General features: G+C 36.7%; 1 protein-coding gene across 6 annotated transcripts in view; it reads right to left on the bottom strand.

Annotated features, from left to right (window-relative positions):
- ARFIP1 (ARF interacting protein 1) overlaps window positions 1-18,919 on the bottom strand; it is a 42,780-nt gene extending 23,861 nt beyond the window's left edge. For 3 of the 6 annotated variants that reach the window (XM_075709116.1, XM_075709117.1, XM_075709120.1), the window contains exons 1-2: window positions 14,303-14,395; window positions 978-1,092 (exon numbers count right to left, since the gene is read on the bottom strand). In XM_075709116.1, coding sequence (XP_075565231.1) covers window positions 978-1,092; window positions 14,303-14,395 — 208 coding nt within the window. Of the gene's footprint in view, window positions 1-977; window positions 1,093-14,302; window positions 14,405-18,811 lie in introns of those variants that run through there. The other 3 variants (XM_075709118.1, XM_075709121.1, XM_075709115.1) reach the window with 2 other exon arrangements.
- Between the last annotated feature and the right edge of the window lie 363 nt (window positions 18,920-19,282).

The following is a 19,282-nucleotide window of genomic DNA, read 5'->3' as shown; positions in this document are numbered from 1 at the left end:
ACAGCATTCACTTTGTAATATATGTAAAGTACAGCATGTAAATCACTGTTTTCAAAAGCACAACATTTTACCAAACAGGAAATGAAGCAAAATGTAGTCATAGATTTAATTTACAAAGAGACTTATTTTCACAGCTGCTCATTTGAGATCATGTCAAACCTCTCAAATTCAGAAATTGTCAAAGTGACATAATTCATTAAAATACCACTTTCACGTACTATATCGTGGCAATCCATTGTTTTTAGACAGATGGGAAACACTGACATTACTGGCTTGTTTATCACTTTGTATTTCTCATTATTTAATACTAGCTTAGATTCTCTAAAACATACATTAATACTTGCATAGTGAATTAAATATTAATTACGTAAAATCTTTCTGCTGTAAACAACCACAACTCTGTGCTGAGAAAATATAAGAACAGATACTTTTTCATTAGGTAGTGCCTGGAAGAGACCCAAAGCATTATCACTCCTAATAACAATACAGTAAAGTAATATACGCACTATAATAAAAAAAGGAGAGACAAGTCTCAGGGGCAACAAAGAAGAATTCCACTCATTGATCTGTTCCAGGTAAGTGAACTGTGTATCAAGAAATAAATAACTCTCCAGTTATGTTTCAAATCAGGACAATACCTGCAACATTTAAAGAAAACTTCAGTGCAATGCAATAGTAAGATTCTTCAGTCTGACACCACTTCAAGGTGCTCAAGAACTTCCCTTCCTATAAATGCAAACCAATTTAACACTAAGTAGTTTCCACTAGTCCCCTGACAGATACTACAAGTGTAGCATATATTCTCTATTTTAACAACCCCGCTACCAGAGAAGATAAACAGGTTGTCACTAATGCACATCTCAATGTGTACCTTTACACCAAAGTGCTGAAAGCAGCTACAGAACATTGTATTCCTGACCATATGAAAATCTGCCTAAAGATTTTAAATCAAGAAATAAAGACAAAAAAGCAGTTACCTTTACCTGGAAATGGTCCTGCTTCAACGACTCCCTCTTTGGTGCTGTCAAAGTCATGAGATGTTATTTTGGTTTCAGAAAGTCCAAGTCCAACTGGTAACGAACGTTTCAAGTCCTTGGAAATATTTGAATAAAAATGGGGAAGTTAATGTTTAAAAAAAGACAAAAGTGACTCAAAAGTATTATAATGCAATTTCAGCAGCTCTCAGACAGGCAATTCTGCCTTTAGCCTGGACTGTCTCAGTCGGTGTCACAGCATTGTACTGAAATGCACAAATAAAACATAAATGAATGAGAAACAGTGTGCATTTATTCTGGATTTTTTTTTAATATTGATGAACAACTAGAATGCCATCTCTCAGAGCAGCAGTTACCAAAAATGTGGCCTGCAACATCATGTTATATGGTCTGAAGCTGGTCCAAACAACCGTATCAGTTTAATAATGTTTCCAGTTAAAAACTGACAGGGGTACAGAATGATCTAAGACTAAGAGCAGACAACATTTTACAAACCAAAAATGTGGAAGCAATTATCATAATGTTAAAGATAACAAAAAAAAAAAGAATTCTTTCACTCTAAGCAAGAAATAGCTTTAAAATTCACAGAATCCTTCATTTCTACAAATGACACATGAAATCTCTTTAATATTAGACATGGGAGAAACATCCAGAAAGGCACCACTTCAACAGCTTCCTTCTGAGCACCCACACTACATCACAAGCGCTCGCAGCACAAAGTTGCCATTTACTTCTGTTTGCTTTTGAAACTCATTGATTTTAAATTGCCTGAGATCACCTTGTTTAACTTTTGAGAGCTAGATTAACTAGTACAACCAACTTTCAGGCAACTGAAGTCTTTGCAGAAACCCAGTGCAGGTCTATTACTGAACTATGAATTCATACACCATAATTCACATACCATCCCACTCCTCACTTTTGCTGTCTTACCCACCTCTACAAATAGCTCCCAAAGGTTTCCTGGACTATATTTCCAGCCATCTGACTGAAGTTTAAGCCCCTGGTGTTATGGAATATACTTAGTGCTTTAAAAGAAGTTCAAGTATTCAAAGCAATTTAAAACCATTAATTTGTGAAAGTAAAAAGTGAATGAAAAGCTACCCTGGAAGTGAAAGCAAAAAGGTAAAATACACTTACAAAAAATTAAGCATCAAGAAATTGGAAAACTGGCCATTTCTGGAGTCAGGTACTCTTTTGCATCCCCTCTGCTTCCACACAGAAGCAAAAAAGATGAAAAAGAATAGAGGAGCAATAGGGAAATTTACAGAGAAAAAGAGCACAAAGCTTTAAGATGTCAGTGCCTGGACACGTGCGATAACTATTCATGATATATGCAATGTTTCTAATTACAAAGAAAATGCAACCTTTAAAATCCAATCCATGTTTGACCTATTACTGTAGTTGCTCGATCCACAAACCAGAAGCAAGCTAGTGCATAAGAATGATACTGCCTAGAGGCTCAGACTGTCAAGAAGTGGCTTTGGATCACGTCCCCACAGATGTAGTTAGTTGTCTTTAGTTTAAGACAAACTCCTGGGAAGAGGAAAAAAGCAAGAGCTACAAACATATGAATTGCAGCAGAATAAAAATCTTGTTGACACTGAAAACCCAGGATGTTATTGCAATCAGGGTAACCAATTCCTATAGCCATACTTTCACTCACATGAATTGGCTATTTAATAGATTATGCTATATTTGTGTATCTGAAGCATTATACCAAAAAGAAAAAAAAAGAAAAAAAGAAACAGCACGAACAACAAATAGTAGTCACATGCAGAACCTGATCTCACAAATTAAGCATATCACAACATTGGATACATACTGTTTTCAGTCTTCAAAACTGACCACACTGGTGCTTCCATTTAAGTACTTGCAGTTGGTGGTATGCTGGAAAGCCTTTGCATCAACTTAGTTTTGCTAATAGACAGAGTCCATTTAACTCAAAATGTAGCAAATCACTAAGAGCTGAAAAAGCAGACTTGAGAAAGGATAACCAGATTGCAGAGGAGAAGACGCACTAATTTAACAAAATGGACATGCCATCAATTTTTTTTTTTCCTGAAGGCACCTTGGCACGTTGTGTAGCTTGCAGAAATATCTAAATCTGTAGCCAAAGAAATGTAGACAGCTAACCTGCTTAAGCATGTTCACAATAGGAATCTAAGCAATCATCTGTATTTAATGTTAAAATGCAGAACATCTGCTTTGTAAAGACAAAAGTTTAGCTATAAACTTAAGCAATTGTAGTACTTCTGTACATTCAACTTAATTCTCATTTGAAGCTAAACATAAGCTGAACAAACTACAGAGTTAAATAAATGAGAATATTACAACACATCCTTCTCTTACATAAAAACCTGATACTTGGATCATGAAAATTAAGATCTACAATTGTGTATATATACACATCAGGTTTTTTAACATAAATATATATGTATATATACATATGCAAAACACATGCATATATTTACACAGAAATATTTGTTCAAACATATCTACGCTTTTTGCATTGGTAAAAAGGCAAAGTTCAGTATAAAGAACTGCATAGCTTGTTTTTAAACACCTATATTAACCAGTTGGAATACACCCTGCTGAAGGAAGATATCCCTGCATACAAATTTAAAAGAAAGATTTATCATTTGTTGATTTATACATGACCAGAATTGTCATCAAGAAGTCTGTGATCATCAATACACAACCTTTTTGTTGTTTATAAACATGCAAGTTACTGTTCAGTGGAGACATGCTTCTGCATGTAAACTTCAATTTTTAACATGTCATTCTTACAACTGATTGTGCTTGCTTCCCCCCCCGCCAAGTTTAGATAAACAAAAAAAACCTACCTGAAAATCTGTAATCATTCTGACAAAGCAATTTATCCCTTCAATAATTTACACAGAAGGATAATTCAGAAACAGCTTTAGCGTAAGAAAAGACGTGCACAAAACTTCACATTTAAGAGAAGGTATGACAGTACTTAAGGAGATTTTAGAGTGGTAAGAAGGCAATGTAAATAGCTTTCTTTTTTGTTCCCACCAAATGTAGGTTTGCTCTAACAACATGGGAAGTGAGAACAGATTCCCCTACCTCAATAAGGTGATTATATTTTGACTACGTACTGCTCTTCTAGCTAAGAGGAAGATTTTGATGACCAGAAGATCTGCTTTCAAACTCATAAGTGATTTCCCCCCTTCTTCGTAAAAGGGAAATAAAAGTCTTTAGAATTCATCAAAACTCTTTGGTCCATTTCAAAACCACAAATCTGTTAAGGGGTCACCATCACAAAAACCGCAAAGATTCTTCATTCATAATTTTCAATTGTATCAGGCTGAAAACCATTGCATGTTTATGCAATTACCATCTAGCAAAAGTATTTTAGTATTGTACTTTCACTGAGACCCAGAGCTAGAAGTACAAAAACCCTACAACTCAGAAGATTCCCAAGAAGTCAAAAAGCTGGATTACCTATCCCATTCTCAGCCATTCAGCATGCTAAAGGCTCAAAGAAGCAAAAGCATGAAATACAGGCACACAGAACGACTGTACTAGCTTAATTTGGTCTAGTCAAGGCAGTGCAAACCTGCATTGTATAGAGAATTTAAACCACTTTAACCCTTTGTTAAAATCCCATTTCAATTACTTCAAATCACCATACTAAACTAATCGTATTTTAGTAAGGTTAGCCTTATTTATGCAACTCTAACAGGGATATTCATCAGTTTATTATACAGATCATCTAGATGAACCAGTGTGAATTTTTGACATATCAATCCTGTTGAGACAGTAGACACAGCAAAGTCGTCGCTCAGAATTCATGCTCATGAAGGAAAGCTGGCTGAATTAGAAGGCTATTTCCAAAAAGATACTTCCCATCCATGTTCTCCACAATAATCAAAAATGAAGAGGGGAAAGATACCAGAACTGTAATGTTTCTCCACCAGCAGAATAGCAGAAGCTACCCTAGCAAAAACTTAGTAGAAGCAAGCTTAGCAGAAGCTGGCTTAGTAGACACTAGCTTAATAAAATCTTAGCACAAGCTGCCCTTAGTAGAACCCTAGTAGAAGACACCTTATTACAAGTAGCTTAGCAGTAGCTTAGTAGAAACTAGCTCAGTAGAGGATGAGCAGAAGCTAGCTTACTGCAAACTAGCTTAGGAGAAGATTAGCAGAAGCTAGCTTATTACAAACTAGCTTATGAGAAGATGAGTAGAAACCAGCTTACCAGAAGCTTATGAGAAGCTAGCTTATGAGAAGTTCAGTAGAAGCTATACTTTGCAGAAGCTTACCAGAAGCTGGCTTATGAGAAGTAGAAGCTATACTTAGTAGAAGCAAGCTTAGTAGAAACTTAGAAGCTAGCTTAGTAGAAGCTTACCAGAAGTGAGCTCAGGAGAAGCAAGCTTAGGAGAAGCTTAGAAACTAGCTTAATACAGGCTTAGAAGCTATGCTTACTAGAAGCTTAGAAGCAGCTATACTTAGAAGACACTCACTGAAATCTATACTTACTAGAAGCTGAGTAGAAACTTAGTAGATACTATACTTGGTAGAAGCTATCTTACTAGAAGCTTGTTAGCAGAAGCATAGCAGAAATGAGCTAAGGAGTAGGTTCCTTACTAGAAGCTCGCTTAGCAAAAACAGGCTTAGCAAGAACAGGCTTAGAAGCTTCCTTAGCAGAAACTATGGAGAAGCTTGCTACTAGAAGCTGGCTTAGTAGAAACTATGCTGAGCAGAAGCTACCTTACTAGAAGCTATACTTAGTAGAAGCTTACTAGAAGCTAGCTTAGCAACAACGGGCTTAGCAGCTTGCTTTGCAGAAACTATGCTGAGCAGAAGTGTTACGTAGTAGAAGTGTTACGTAGTAGAAGCTAGCTTACAAGAAGCATACTAGAAGCTTACTAGAAGATTGATTAGCAGAGGCTTAGTAAAAACTACCTTAGCAGACACTACACTTAGTAGATGCTACACTTAGTAGAAACTAGCTTAGAAACCAGCTTAGTAGAAGCGTAGTAGAAACTAGCTTAGAAGCTAGCTTAGTAAAAATGATACTTAGTAGAAGCTAAGTAGAAACTTAGTAGAAACTATACTTAGCAGAAACCAGACTTAGTATAAGCCTAGTAGAAGCCAGCCTAGTAGAAACTATATTTAGTACAAGCTTAGTAGAAACTATATGTAGTACAAGTAGAAGCTTAGTAGAAACTAGCTTAGTAGATACTATACTTCGTACAAGTAGAAGCTTAGCAGAAACTATTTAGTAGAAGCATACTAGAAACTAGCTTAGAAGCTAGCTCAGTAAAAATACTTTGTAGAAGCTAAGTAGAAGCCAAGTAGAAACAAGCTTAGTAGAAGCCAGCCTAATAGAAACTATACTTAATACAAGCCTAGTAGAAACTATACTTAGTACAAGTAGAAGCCTAGTAGAAACTAGCCTAGTAGAAACTATACTCAGCACAAGCCTAGTAGACACCAGCTTTGTAGACACCAGCTTTGTAGAAGCCTAAAAGAAACTAGCTTTGTAGAAGCCTAAAAAAACCACGCAGAGTAGAAACGAGACAAATAGAAACTATACCTAGTACAAGTAGAAGCCTTGTAGAAACCTTGTAGAAGCTTAGAATCTAAGCTTTATAGAAAGCAGCTTTGTAGGAGCCTAATAGAAACCAGCTTACTAGAAGCTAGCTTAGTAGAAACTATACCTAGTACAAGCTTAGTAGGAACTATACGTAGTACAAGTAGAAGCCTAGTAGAAACCAGCTTAGTAGAAACTATACTTAGTGCAATCCTAGTAGAAACTATACTTAGTACAAGCCTAGTAGAAACCAGCTTTGTAGACACTAGCTTTGTAGAAGCCTAGAAACAAGCTTAGTAGAAGCGTAGTAGAAACCATACTTAGTGCAAGCTAGCTTAGTAGAAACTATACTTAGTACAAGTCTCGTAGAAACTAGCCTAGTAGAAATGAGCTTAATAGAAGCCTAGAAACAAGCTTAGTAGAAGCGTAGTAGAAACCATACTTAGTGCAAGCTAGCTTAGTAGAAACTATACTTAGTACAAGTCTCGTAGAAACTAGCCTAGTAGAAATGAGCTTAATAGAAGCCTAGTAGAAGCCAGCCTAGTAGAAGCTATACTTAGTACAAGTAGACACCTAGTAGAAACCAGCCTAGCAGAAGCTTAGTAAAAACTACACTTAGAAGCAGCTATACTAGAAGCTATCCTAGTAGAAGCTATATTTAGTTCTAACATAGTAAAAACTACACTTAGTAGAAGCTATACTAGAAGCTAGCCTAGCAGAAGCTATATTTAGTTCTAACATAGTAAAAACTACACCTAGTAGGAGCTAGCCTAGTAGAAGTTATACTAAGTCGAAGCTTAGAAGAAACTGAGCTTCATAGAAACTGTGCTTAGTAGAAACAGTAGAAACTAGCTTAGTAGAAGTAAAAACTATACTTAGCAGGATAGTAAAAACTACGCTTAGTAAGAACTACACTTAGCACAAGCAAGCCTAGCACAAGCTTAGTAGAAACTACGCCTAGTAGAAGCTTAGCAGAAGCCTAGGAGAAGCTTAGTAAAAACTATGCTCAGTACAAACTAGCTCAGTACAAACTTAGTGAAAACAATACTTAGTAGGAGCCATACTTAGTAGCTTAGTAGAAGCTTAGTAAAAACTCAACACAAGCTTAATGAGAAACTATACTTTGTAGAAACTACACTTGGTGGAAGCTTAGTAGGAACTAGCTTAGTAGAAGCTTTGCACAAGCCAGCTTCGCACAAGCCTAGTAGATGCTGTAGTTAGCAGAAGCTTGGTATAAACTATGCTCAGTAGCTTAGTAGAAACTGGCTTAGTGTCCTGGTTTCAGCTGGGATAGAGTTAATTTCCTTCCTAGTAGCTGGCACAGTGCTGTGTTTTGGATTTAGGATGAGAATAATGCTGATAACACACTGATGTTTTAGTTGTTGCTAAGTAGTGCTTACAATAGTCAAGGACTTTTTAGCTTCCCATGCTCTGCCAGGTGCACAAGAAGCTGAGAGGGGGCACAGCCAGAATAGTTGACCCAAACTGACCAAAGGGCTATTCCACACCATATGACGTCATGCTCAGTATATAAACTGGGGGGAGATGGCCGGGGGGGCAACGATCGCTGCTCGGGAACTGGCTGGGTATCGGTCAGCGGGTGGTGAGCAACTGCATTGTGCATCACTTATTTTGTATATTATTATTTCCCCTTCCTTTTCTGTCCTATTAAACTGTCTTTATCTCAACCCATTAATTTTACTTCTTTTTTTCCTGATCCTCTCCCCCATGGAAGAGTGAACGAACAGCTCTGTGGTGTTTAGCTGCCTGCCAGGTTAAACCACAACACAAGTGAGCTTCATACAAGCAATATGCAGAAGCTACCCTCAGCAGAAGCTTAGAAGAAACTATACTTAGAAGCTTAGCAGAAGCTAGCTTATTACAAACTAGCTTTGTACAAGGTATGCACAGTAGGTCAGTAGAATCTAGCTTTAGAGAAGCTATACTTAATAGAAGCTTAGTAGAAACTAGATTCATAGAAAGTATACTTGCTAGAACCTTAGTAAAAACTATACTGGGTCAAAGCTTGTTTGGTAGCTTGGTGGAAGCTTACAAGCAGCTCTCTCAGTTGAAGCTCACTTGGACACAGCTTAGTAGAAGCTCACTTGGCTGCAGTGCACGTGGTACAAACTAACTTAATAGAAACTTGGTGGACACGTGCTTGGTAGCTTAGTGGAAGCTCACTCAATAGATGCTCGCTCGGTTGCTTAGTAGATGTTGGCAGATGCTCGCTTGGTCAAAGCCTAGTGGACACTAACTTAGTTGAAGCTTACTTAGTCGAAGCTTACCAGAAACTAAGAAACAAGTAAGCAAACAATATTCTATTAACTTCTTAGTTATGTCAGTTCATTAGTCATGCATGACTAAGCATTATCTTTTGCTTAGTACCAACACTAAGTTTAAAAGATACGGTTTTGTTTGCTTTTGCTACCCTCAGTAAAGGTATTTTAAAAACCCCACACGACTAGGTAGTTCAAGGAGTCCATTAAAAGTGGAGCAACTCAACTAGGATCAATCATATGCTTGTTTATTTTTTAATGATGGATGGCATTTTAAATAAAACTATTCAAGTTACCTTTAGGAAAAATTTGCATTTTCTAAGTTCACAGTTCAATGTCTTAAAGATTACAAGTCCCATGAAAGAACATGTTATGTATATAGACATAACATCTATCAGTAAGATAACTGGCTCTGAACTTTAACATCTTACCCCAATTCGTGTGCAAGTGGAGCTCCTTGTACATATTCGGCATTTTCTTCTCTTTGCCCTGTTATATCACTCAGCTCCTATTTTCCATGAATTAAGCCACTAGATCCTAACATCAATATAAATTCAAGCATAAAAATAAATGGGAGGAGAGCTGAAGGGTTTAATCTATGCTGAAGTGGCAAACAACGTGGACTAACATGTTTATTCTATTCTCTAATACATTACTCTTCACTCAGAAGACCCTTTCTTCTACTACATCCCTTTTGACTTACCTAATGTCATACTACAATCCAGTTTTAAATTAGTTTCCCTTCTACTCTCATCATTAATATTCATATTGATGGTATGAAGCAGACCACTTGACAACAAAAAGAAAGACTGGTCTTTTTTGTTTCATCTCCTAAAACCAGTTTTCTAGAACTGACACAGAGAAATATATTTTAAATCAGTCTACATTAATTAATAAATTGCCCAAAGTAAAATCTAACTATGCCAGTCAACATAGCAAAACCTAAAGAGATGAACTCAGATGTTTCACGCAGAATGTGAGTGACAAGGCTGGTGGTTTTTCAGAAGGCACAAGACAAAAAAGAATTGACTTTATCTATTTGTGCAGTCTGGCAATAAAATTAGAGAACCAGATACTGAACGCATGCACTCAGATTCATCAGATCCCAGAGCTTATTTCATAATTTTAATAAGACAAATTGAAGACTCACAACAAAGTTAATTTATCTTTTGCAGCCTGAAGTTTATTACTGGTATTATTTAAGCGTTTAATAATGGTTATGTCCCCGTAAGACTACAAAAAAAGCCAGGAGAAGAGAGTCTATACTGAAAATGAAAGGAAACAACTGGAACAATTTCAGACACTCAGACTGATAAGAACTTCATATAGATTTTGTACAATAGTTTAAACATAACAAATAGCTTACAGCTGCCTGAATACCTCTACAGGCAGACCAAACAGTTTTTTGATTAATTAAATTTATTCCTGCGGAGCCTTCACACTATATGGCATGTTACTGAATTAGGAATAACATACTTCCTCACTCCTTCCCACAGTCCTCAGCTCCCAATCCCCTCAGTGACATTAAAACACTGCTATTCTAACCACATAATTGTAATAGCACGGGAGAAAAACTGTGTTCTAGAAGTCAGGGATAAGTGAAAAAAACCTGTGAAGACTATAAACCAGCAAGACTTTTTTTGGGTTTTTGTACAAAGTTGTAAGAAAAACATATTTGATTAGGAAATGCTGAAGTCCTCTCTTATTAAGGTAGACTAACAAACATCTAAACATTAGCAAACAGTTCTATACACCAAGTTTTTAAAGCTTAAGTGAGTTCCAACAGAGCTTGGAGAGCTGAAAAGCACTGGGCCAGACTTTTTCGTAATGAAAGGACATTAGACATTTCATCCAATGACAACTGAAGCTACAGGCTTTTTTAGTTCAAAAAAGTTTCCATCCATCATACAGGCAGGACAAAACTTGTCAGAATTCCACAGGCATATTACAAACAAGACAGAATTAGAATGTAGCAGCGTATTTCTGAATAAGACTTTACAGTTAGGCAAACACTTAAGCTACCTTATAAATATGCTTTTCATTCTTTTTCTTAAACGTAAGGAACCAAGAAGATGCATCAAGTAGTGCTATATCACACTCCCACAAGACTGGAACTAATATGCTTCCTTCCGAAATAACACTATGGCAATCTATGCTGTCTGATGTTCTGCACAACTAATGGCATTCTTCTTCAAAGATGGAGCAACCCTACTTGTCATTTCCAGGTAAATATATTTGCACTGCATTGCCTTGCACAATGAAATACTTCTCATGCTTGAGTACATACAAACACTGCATTTGGTGGAAAATAAACGTGCATTTTCATGCCTGAGCAGCTTATGGATGAGGTCTGATGGAAGTGCTAAATAGAATGTGAGTCTAGAGGAAAGTTTAGTTTTGTAATTAAAGAACCCTGAAGAAAAAGTTGTACAACTACCTCTTTAGTCAGTCTATCAAAAACATACAATCAAAGCTGCTCCAGTGTTTGTCACAAAATAGCTGTAGAAGACCAAATAAAAAATGCAGGATAAATGATGTTTTATTGTTTACATCTGAATTGTACAGCATCCAGATGAATGGCTCCCTGATCATAACGATAAGAAAACAAGAAACTGAAATAACCTTGTTCCCCAGCTTCCCAAGAAGGTGTAATTTAAATCAGTATATTGGAGTTTGAGTGCTCTAAACTCTACTGTGGTCACATACTCTTACTGAGCACTGTGGTTAACAGTACAACTTAAAGTGGTAATGGTTTCTTGCCCCTTTCTTAAGCAACCTCCTAAAAATCAGTACTTGGCTTGTCATTTCCATAAGTCGATAGGAAAAAAGACCCCTGAAAACCTGGCACAGAAATTTTGTGGTGCAATGCATATTGCTTTAGGTTAAAACAAAAAATTACCTGGCAAGAAAAAAAAGCAAAAGCATAACATTAAGCATTAGAAATAACAAACACAAAGCAAGATGAATAGAAGCTAAATATTAGAATTTGAGACTAACAGATTAGTAAACAGACCTAGACGTTAATTCCAAGAAGTTTGTTTTCTTTGTTTTGTTTACAAGAAGCCCCGATTATCACATACTCTGTGAGTTTAGGTCACACATGCAGGTGTTAACTTGTACTAGACAGTTCAAAAAAATATTTGAAGTGCCCTTCATCTTCATTGATCTCAGAATAAGCATTATGAAAATAATTACAGCAGCAAACGCAACTATGCTTGCATAGTATAAATTTTCTGCAACTCGACCAAATATTTGACCCACTTCTGTGGAAATTTCAAAATATAGTTAACTCTAAGCCAGCAAAATAATCAGCATGCCAGCAAAAAGCTACTTCAACTTTTATACATGGCCATAGACAAAAGCTACCATAAGATTTCAACTTTCCATAGAAAATGGTGATTATATTTTGACTGAACAAGGGCTCTGACCCAGTCAACAAGAGAGAAAGTTCCATTTAGTGTAACTAATAAATAAGTACGGGATACAGTACACTGAAGAAGCAATTATTACATAAGGAAAAGGTAACTTTGATGCTGCTGTGACTTGACTGCTAAGTCATCAAGCTTAAAACCAGTAAATCTGTTTCACTACTTCCAGGTGAACTCAAATCCATTACCATTTCAAGGTGTATTTTTGTTGCTCCCCCTTAAACATAGGTACATCTTTATCAACATTTAGTTTTAACTTTATTTCATTAAACATCATCCTAATTTTTACATTATGTTACTGGTAGATCTTAGTTGAACGACAAATCTTAAGAAACATAAGCCTTCCCTCATTGCAGTGCTATTCATAAAAAAAAAAAAATCACGGCTGATTCAGCAGAAGTAGAAAAAATGCCCAGTAATAAGTGCAGTATTTTTTAATAAGAGCTCTAATATGGATGCATTTCCATCTCATGAAGTATGGTGGTGCATCCTGACATGAAGTTTTAGACTTTTTTTACAGCCATGCTTACTATACAGCTACCCTGCAATCATAGTCAAATGGTCTCAGATGTTGTTTTCAGGATGTATTTTATTTTTTAATATTTTAAAATACATTTTACATATTTAAATAACATTTTATTTAGAATGATAATATAATAAATAAATGTTTAAAATTATACTTTTAATATATATATTGAAATGCTTGTTTTCCTGTTTTATGCGTAAAATTGCTGGATTAAAAATCAGTATCCTCAATGCTTAGAGTCAATAACTAGAAATGTATACACTTGATTGTGCATTACAGAGCACCCAATACTTTACACTATTTAACATTCAAAAAAAATTGCCACTAATACACCTTTCATACAACAGAGTTATTGCAGTGTGCAGTACCTGCTTCATTTTTTTAATCAACTTTAAGAAAAATTTATCAGCTTTGAAGGGGTTTTTCCATTAAAGCTAAAACCAGAAGACAGAATTAGGCAGATGCTTATTTTACCAATATTCAGAATGTATATGCAATTTAGTTTTAAACTTACGAAGGTTCCCCTCTCTAATCAGCATTTTAGTAAGACAGAATAAAATGTTTAAGTTCTGCTAAGTATTTCTTTCAGAAATAATCCTGCACTGCAAGTCAGCATGGGACTGTTAAAACTTAGAGATTTCCTTGAAATCTAAGTCTCAACAGATATCAAATAAACGTGGATAATTAACTAGTCTTCCTATTCCCAACTGAAAAGCAAAATAAAAAGAAAAGAAAACCAACTCCAAATTCCATAAACTATACCCTAGCACCGTCTGCTGGACAGCCAAACACAAGAAGAACTGATAGTAAAATATATCAAGGTTAAGGGAAAAAAACTCAAAATTGCATACAGATGATTATGGAAGTGTAACTTTTTTTTTTCAACGTACAACAAATAAGATGGATTCTGATACATCTCATCTATATAGCATACAGCAATACAGTAGTAGTTTTTCGGTTTCAACACAAGAAAAGCTACTTATCTCCTGTTTACAACTTCAAATCAGAACATGACTATCTACTTTTAGGCATGCTGCCTCCAAACATAATACCCCTTAGAAGTAGCTTGCCTCGAACAATTTGATACTTCTTCATAAAAAATTTAGGATTTGGTAGCCTGAATACACAGGACCTGTTAAGTCTCTTCTTTTAAAAATGCTTGTTGCCCTGTTTTACGAATAAAATTGTCAGATTAAAAGTCAGTACCCTCAGGGATCAGAGACAAGAATGCAGAAGCACATAAACTTGATTGTGCATCACAGAGCACCCAATTTTTTACACTCTTTCATGTTCAGAAATATTTGCCACTACTAACATGCCTTTTATACAAAAAAGGTTATTGCAATGTGCAATCACATTACGTTATGTCAACTTTAACAATAATTCATGAGCTTCAAAGGAGTTTTTCCATTAAAGTTCTAGAAAACTATGTCAAGTGAAGTCTGTTACGCACTGCACTGTAACTTTAGCATTTCTGATAATAGTACCTTGTTAGACAGCAAGGAAAATTCTTACCCTGTTAAAGCCGTGCTCATGAGAATCTTCCAGCTGTCCATTGCTAGTCACAGGAATTTCTGCTGCTGAATTTTTGGGAGACTCTTGAGCCATTGCACCTTCCTATAGTATAAGAAGAAACAGGTTAGCATTTGTCTTCAATTTCCAATGAGTGATCTATATGAAAATATTTGATGTATAGGTTTCATAACAGTTGATTTTATTTCAAAACTCCTACTGGTAATATTTTGGTATACTAGGTCTGCATACATTCATTTAATCACATCCCCAAATCACATTAATATGCTAGCACAGCTCAAAAAGAAGTAATTTAAAGCTTAAAGATCTAAGAGAAAAGAAACACTAAAATTTAACCCATTGATATTGGGGGGGGGGGGGGGGGGGCGTCAGACACAAATGAGACATGGCGTCAGACAAATATCTTCTATGTACACTTGACCCTTGGCATAGTTTATGTATCTCAAACTATAAAAAAGGTGAGCTTGGCTAAAAAAAAGTACTAGCTAATGATACGCAAGAAATATTAGAGAAGTGTGATGAGTTTAATCATGTGTTACAAAAAGAAAGGTAATGGTTCCAAACTTTAAATTAGTTTAACATGCTTCTTATTTTATCATAATATAGTGCCACCTTCTGACTAAACTGTGGGTATGCAACTCTCATTCAGTCAACAGCAGTAATCTAAAGTGAAATGCAGAAACAGAACTTACAAGCACCAATGCAATTCAAGAATCAAAGTCTGTTTCAAAATGCAGCTGCATTATGAACAGTAGCAGCAGCTGTGAAACCACTGCTTTCAAGAATGATCTAAGGTACAACCTAGAAGAGACATTCCCAGAAGAAACGCACACTGTTTACAAGCACCTGAAGAGGGAATGGCACCCTAACACCCTCCAAAACTAAGAGAAACTGAAAATCTCAGCCCTCTCAAAAAGCTACCCCTAACTCTGCAAGACAGCTTCATTAGTCAGCTAAAGTGTAAACAGTAGAAAAATCAACACACAACTGAAGCGGTGTTTGTTCAATTACTTGCATAAAATTTGTCTGAAGTCTTCAAACCAGTCCGTGCACCTGTGCAAGACTGGCAAGGCATGGTACACTGTCAACAGGTACTTGAGAATAGGTGCTTTCTTCCCTTAAAACTCCTAAATATCAAACTGAACCAGCTCTTTTCAAAGGGTCAGGAAGAGGCCCAGTCTGAGATCAGGCTGAAGTACCAGCAGCTTCTCCAACCACACATGAAGCTTTTACAGGATATCCACGTAACACAAAGATTTTACTGGTACTTACTCAGGATCACCTCCGTCATTCTTAATTGGCAACATCTTCTGTCATACCCCACAGCTAATATTTCCCCCATTTTCACCCACCACCAGTTCATTTACATTAGTAAGCTTTGAGGCCTCCCAAGCTTTTTTCCTGACTAGTCACTGTGGACTCTAATAGACACGCTCCTCTAACTCGAAACTGCTTTCAAAGGTGTGTTACCATAACTTCTTCCAAAGACTGTAAGCTACTGAGACTTCACCTCTGTTGGTCTTTTGAAGCAGAGCTCAATACTCAAACTTTATTTGGTATCTACAAAATCTGATTTACATTTCTGAAAGTGTAATAAGCTTCTTCAATTAGCAGCATAAAACATCACCATCACAGAAAAAAAAAAAAAAAAGAGCAAGGAGACTGAAGTCCATTGAGTTCTGAGGACATGCTGCCTTTTACCCATATGGAGAAGAAAAAGAAAAAGGCCAAGGACAAGCCATTCTAAGAACCATACACGTGGGCTACAATCCATGGATGCACACCCATAAGATACCATCCGAGGTAATACATTTTCCCCTTTTGAGGATCAAGACTTTCTCTACAACTAACTTAGCAAAACTGGATTGAAAGCTACTCTTTCAAAAATAGTGCTTTATGAAACACTTCCCTAAAATGAGAAGCGAAACATTTAGGCACAGCTTTTGAAAAAATTCTAAATACACAGAGCACAGATTTCAAATCATTTAAAAAAAAGTCAGTGTGCTATAAATTCAAGAAAATGTGACTTTGTAGCATACTAACTTGCCCCATCAGTCCCTCTCATTTAGGATCTAGTAAGTGCCTTCTTTCAGCACTGGGAAGGAATAGCTCACATGCCATATATTCACATTGGCCTAGCGCACCCAATTCTCCATATAGTCCAATCTTCACCACAACTAGAACACAGAACAGCTTTTTTTTTGGGTCACTCTTCATACAACAGAACAAACTCAAAACTCATAGCCTTTAAGTAAATGAAAATATTGAAGCACACCAAAGGTCTATGTTTATTTTATGAGTACTTTTAAAACAGTAATTTGTTTCATTTCGTACAATACAGAATATCTCGAGTTGGAAGGCACCCACCATAAGGATCATCGAGTCCGACTCCCTGCTCCTCGCAGGGAGCTGCTATACAACACCATTAGATCAAATGTTCTAGTTACCTGCCATATTAGATTTTAATTTAGGAAATCTGTCCAATAGCTCAAGCTTCTTAAGCTTGCTCTAAATCTCACGGCTGCTTAAACTCCAAGACTGCTAGGAACTATACTTCTACTTGGCACAGTAAAGTGAGGTATTTTTCAAAATGCCTGTGCTGTCACAGCTACCTGCACAATACTGAAACATTAGCATAGGCTAACATAGCTATTTTTGTTCTCCTTTCTGTAAATTGTACAGTAAATTTTCCAGTCCCTACTATGAGCCACAGAGTGTCCCATCTCCCAACCACAGCACATGCCTGCCACTCACCTGACTGCACAGTAAACAGACTCAACTCACCAGCCTGACAATAGACCATTTCACCCAGTTAATTTTTCCTCAGTTTCAGTGAGTTGAATCAGTTTGCCATGAGGTCAGACAAGCACCAAAGACATGAAGTGAGCAGCTGAAAAAGGGAAGTGGGATAAACTGCTAATTTGGCTCAGCTATAACAAGAAATCACCACCTGCATTTTAGTCAAAGCTAGCAGTGCTGCCAAGAACAAGTCCTTGCTCCTTTTTTTTTTTTTTCTTTTTTGCCCTTTACCCCTAACTCTTTCCCCCAAACTCTTCCCCCATCAGCCTCCCCCATTCCCCGCTTTACCCCTAACTCTTCCCCCGATCAGCTTCCCTCATTCCCCCACCTCTTCCCTGGGCCAGAAAAATGTATTTGTACAGCAAACAAGACTGCAGAAACACTGCAGGTTAGAAGAAGGTGACCTATCCCCAAAAAGGGGATGGGTAATTTTTCCACTCAAATCAGTTCTCCAAAACAGTTCATCACCTAGCTCCAACACTAGTACCTACAAAACATAAGGGGTAATAACGCAATAAAACACTACTAAGAATGAAGGACTGCTCTTGGCCACAGCACCAGCTTACTTCAGCAGTGCAGTATCTCAAAATACTTTTAACCGTAGACTACTGCCAAAACCAGTGGCCTTTTCTCTTTACCACTGGATGCACGTTCCTGCAACCTCACACAATCTTGGTAAACTTACTGATCTGAGAGAAAACTGAACCACCAAATCACAACAGTACTTCTGTTAAAACAGTGAGTATGACTGCTGAATCAAGTGTTCCTTTGGCAAGTGCAGCCCACAGCTGATTTAAACTAAGTATATAAAGAAACTGCATCCTCAGAAGAAAATTTATCATATGTAGGAAGAGTCTAAAGTAAACATAAAGAAGTTCCTAAATTTGAATTGCTGTATTAGGCACGAATGAAATAAGCACTATGGAAAATCATGATGTTTGAGATAGATATTTTACTCAGAAAAATATATTAATCCTTCAGTAACTTTTTTTCTTAGCACATCTCTGTTTGCAAATATCAGATTTGGAGATATCCTAAATATCTATGGAATCACTATTCTGGTTTTATAAAAAGTTTGAAAACAATTCACTGGTACTGAAACTCTAATACTGATAAAGTCAGCATCACCTTTTTCCATTCTCACTGTAGAGCAGCCAGGGAAATGTTTACTCTTTACCTTTCTGAAACAGCCTCCCAAACACATGTGATCAGCTAAGTATTATTGAGAACCTCAGGAATTTATTCGTTATTTTAAAAAGTCAACGACTTCTCCACAATTAAGGTACAAGCTGTATCTGCTCCCAAGAAAAAAGATTCACCACAGACAGATTCACCAGCAGACAGAATGCCTTGTTATAGAGTGAGGCTACACAAAGACTGCTGCCTTCTAAGTCCCAACCCTTTTTTCCTGCAGCACCTATACATTTCAGACTCTACCCCACCTAAATCTATTCAGCTTACAAAACAAATAGCACAGTACAGCAAAAGACTACTGGTTGAAGCAATCCTTTGTTATGAATTAATTGGATTGTTCTTAATACATCTCAGAACCAAACCCACCCATTCAAGATAATGTGCATGAGCTCATACCCCCATACTAACTTCACTGTGCTATACATATCAGAATTTTTGGCAGTCTGAAACTGTTGCTGGGATTGGTTGATTTTACACTAATAACTATCACCCAATCACCTCAGAGTCAGACTGGACCTCTTCTGCAGCTTGGTGAGATTCATCAAGTGTTGTGGATTCATTGCTGTGTTCTGCCATACCTGAAAATAAAATAGGTTTGGCATGCATTAATTGATGTGAAAGGAGCTCGATGTTGCACCTTACCAAAACCAAAGTTCTTTTACTTCTTTACTTCTTTTACAAGTTCTTAGGCAAAGAGAAACCTCCCTCTTTTGATGATGACCGGGTGTTTAGCTCTCCAAAATCTAACGAAGACTAGGAATATAGTCTAGCATAAGCTCCCACTGCCAAAGCAACCTTCCCTGCACAATCACAAAGCTTGCAGCATAAAACCCAGGAAGCCAAACAAGGTTCTTCAGCTGGTATTTACTGTCACCTGCAACCATACACTGACTGTAGCCTACATTGCAAAGATCACAATTTTGTTCAGACATGACATTTATCCAAATGTTGCAAGTTTTTATTGACGCT

This window comes from Pelecanus crispus, chromosome 4 (assembly GCF_030463565.1).
Source record: "Pelecanus crispus isolate bPelCri1 chromosome 4, bPelCri1.pri, whole genome shotgun sequence".
Classification (NCBI taxonomy): domain Eukaryota; kingdom Metazoa; phylum Chordata; class Aves; order Pelecaniformes; family Pelecanidae; genus Pelecanus; species Pelecanus crispus.
Note: the sequence above shows the minus strand (reverse complement) of the source record. Positions and strands in the feature narration are given on the sequence as shown.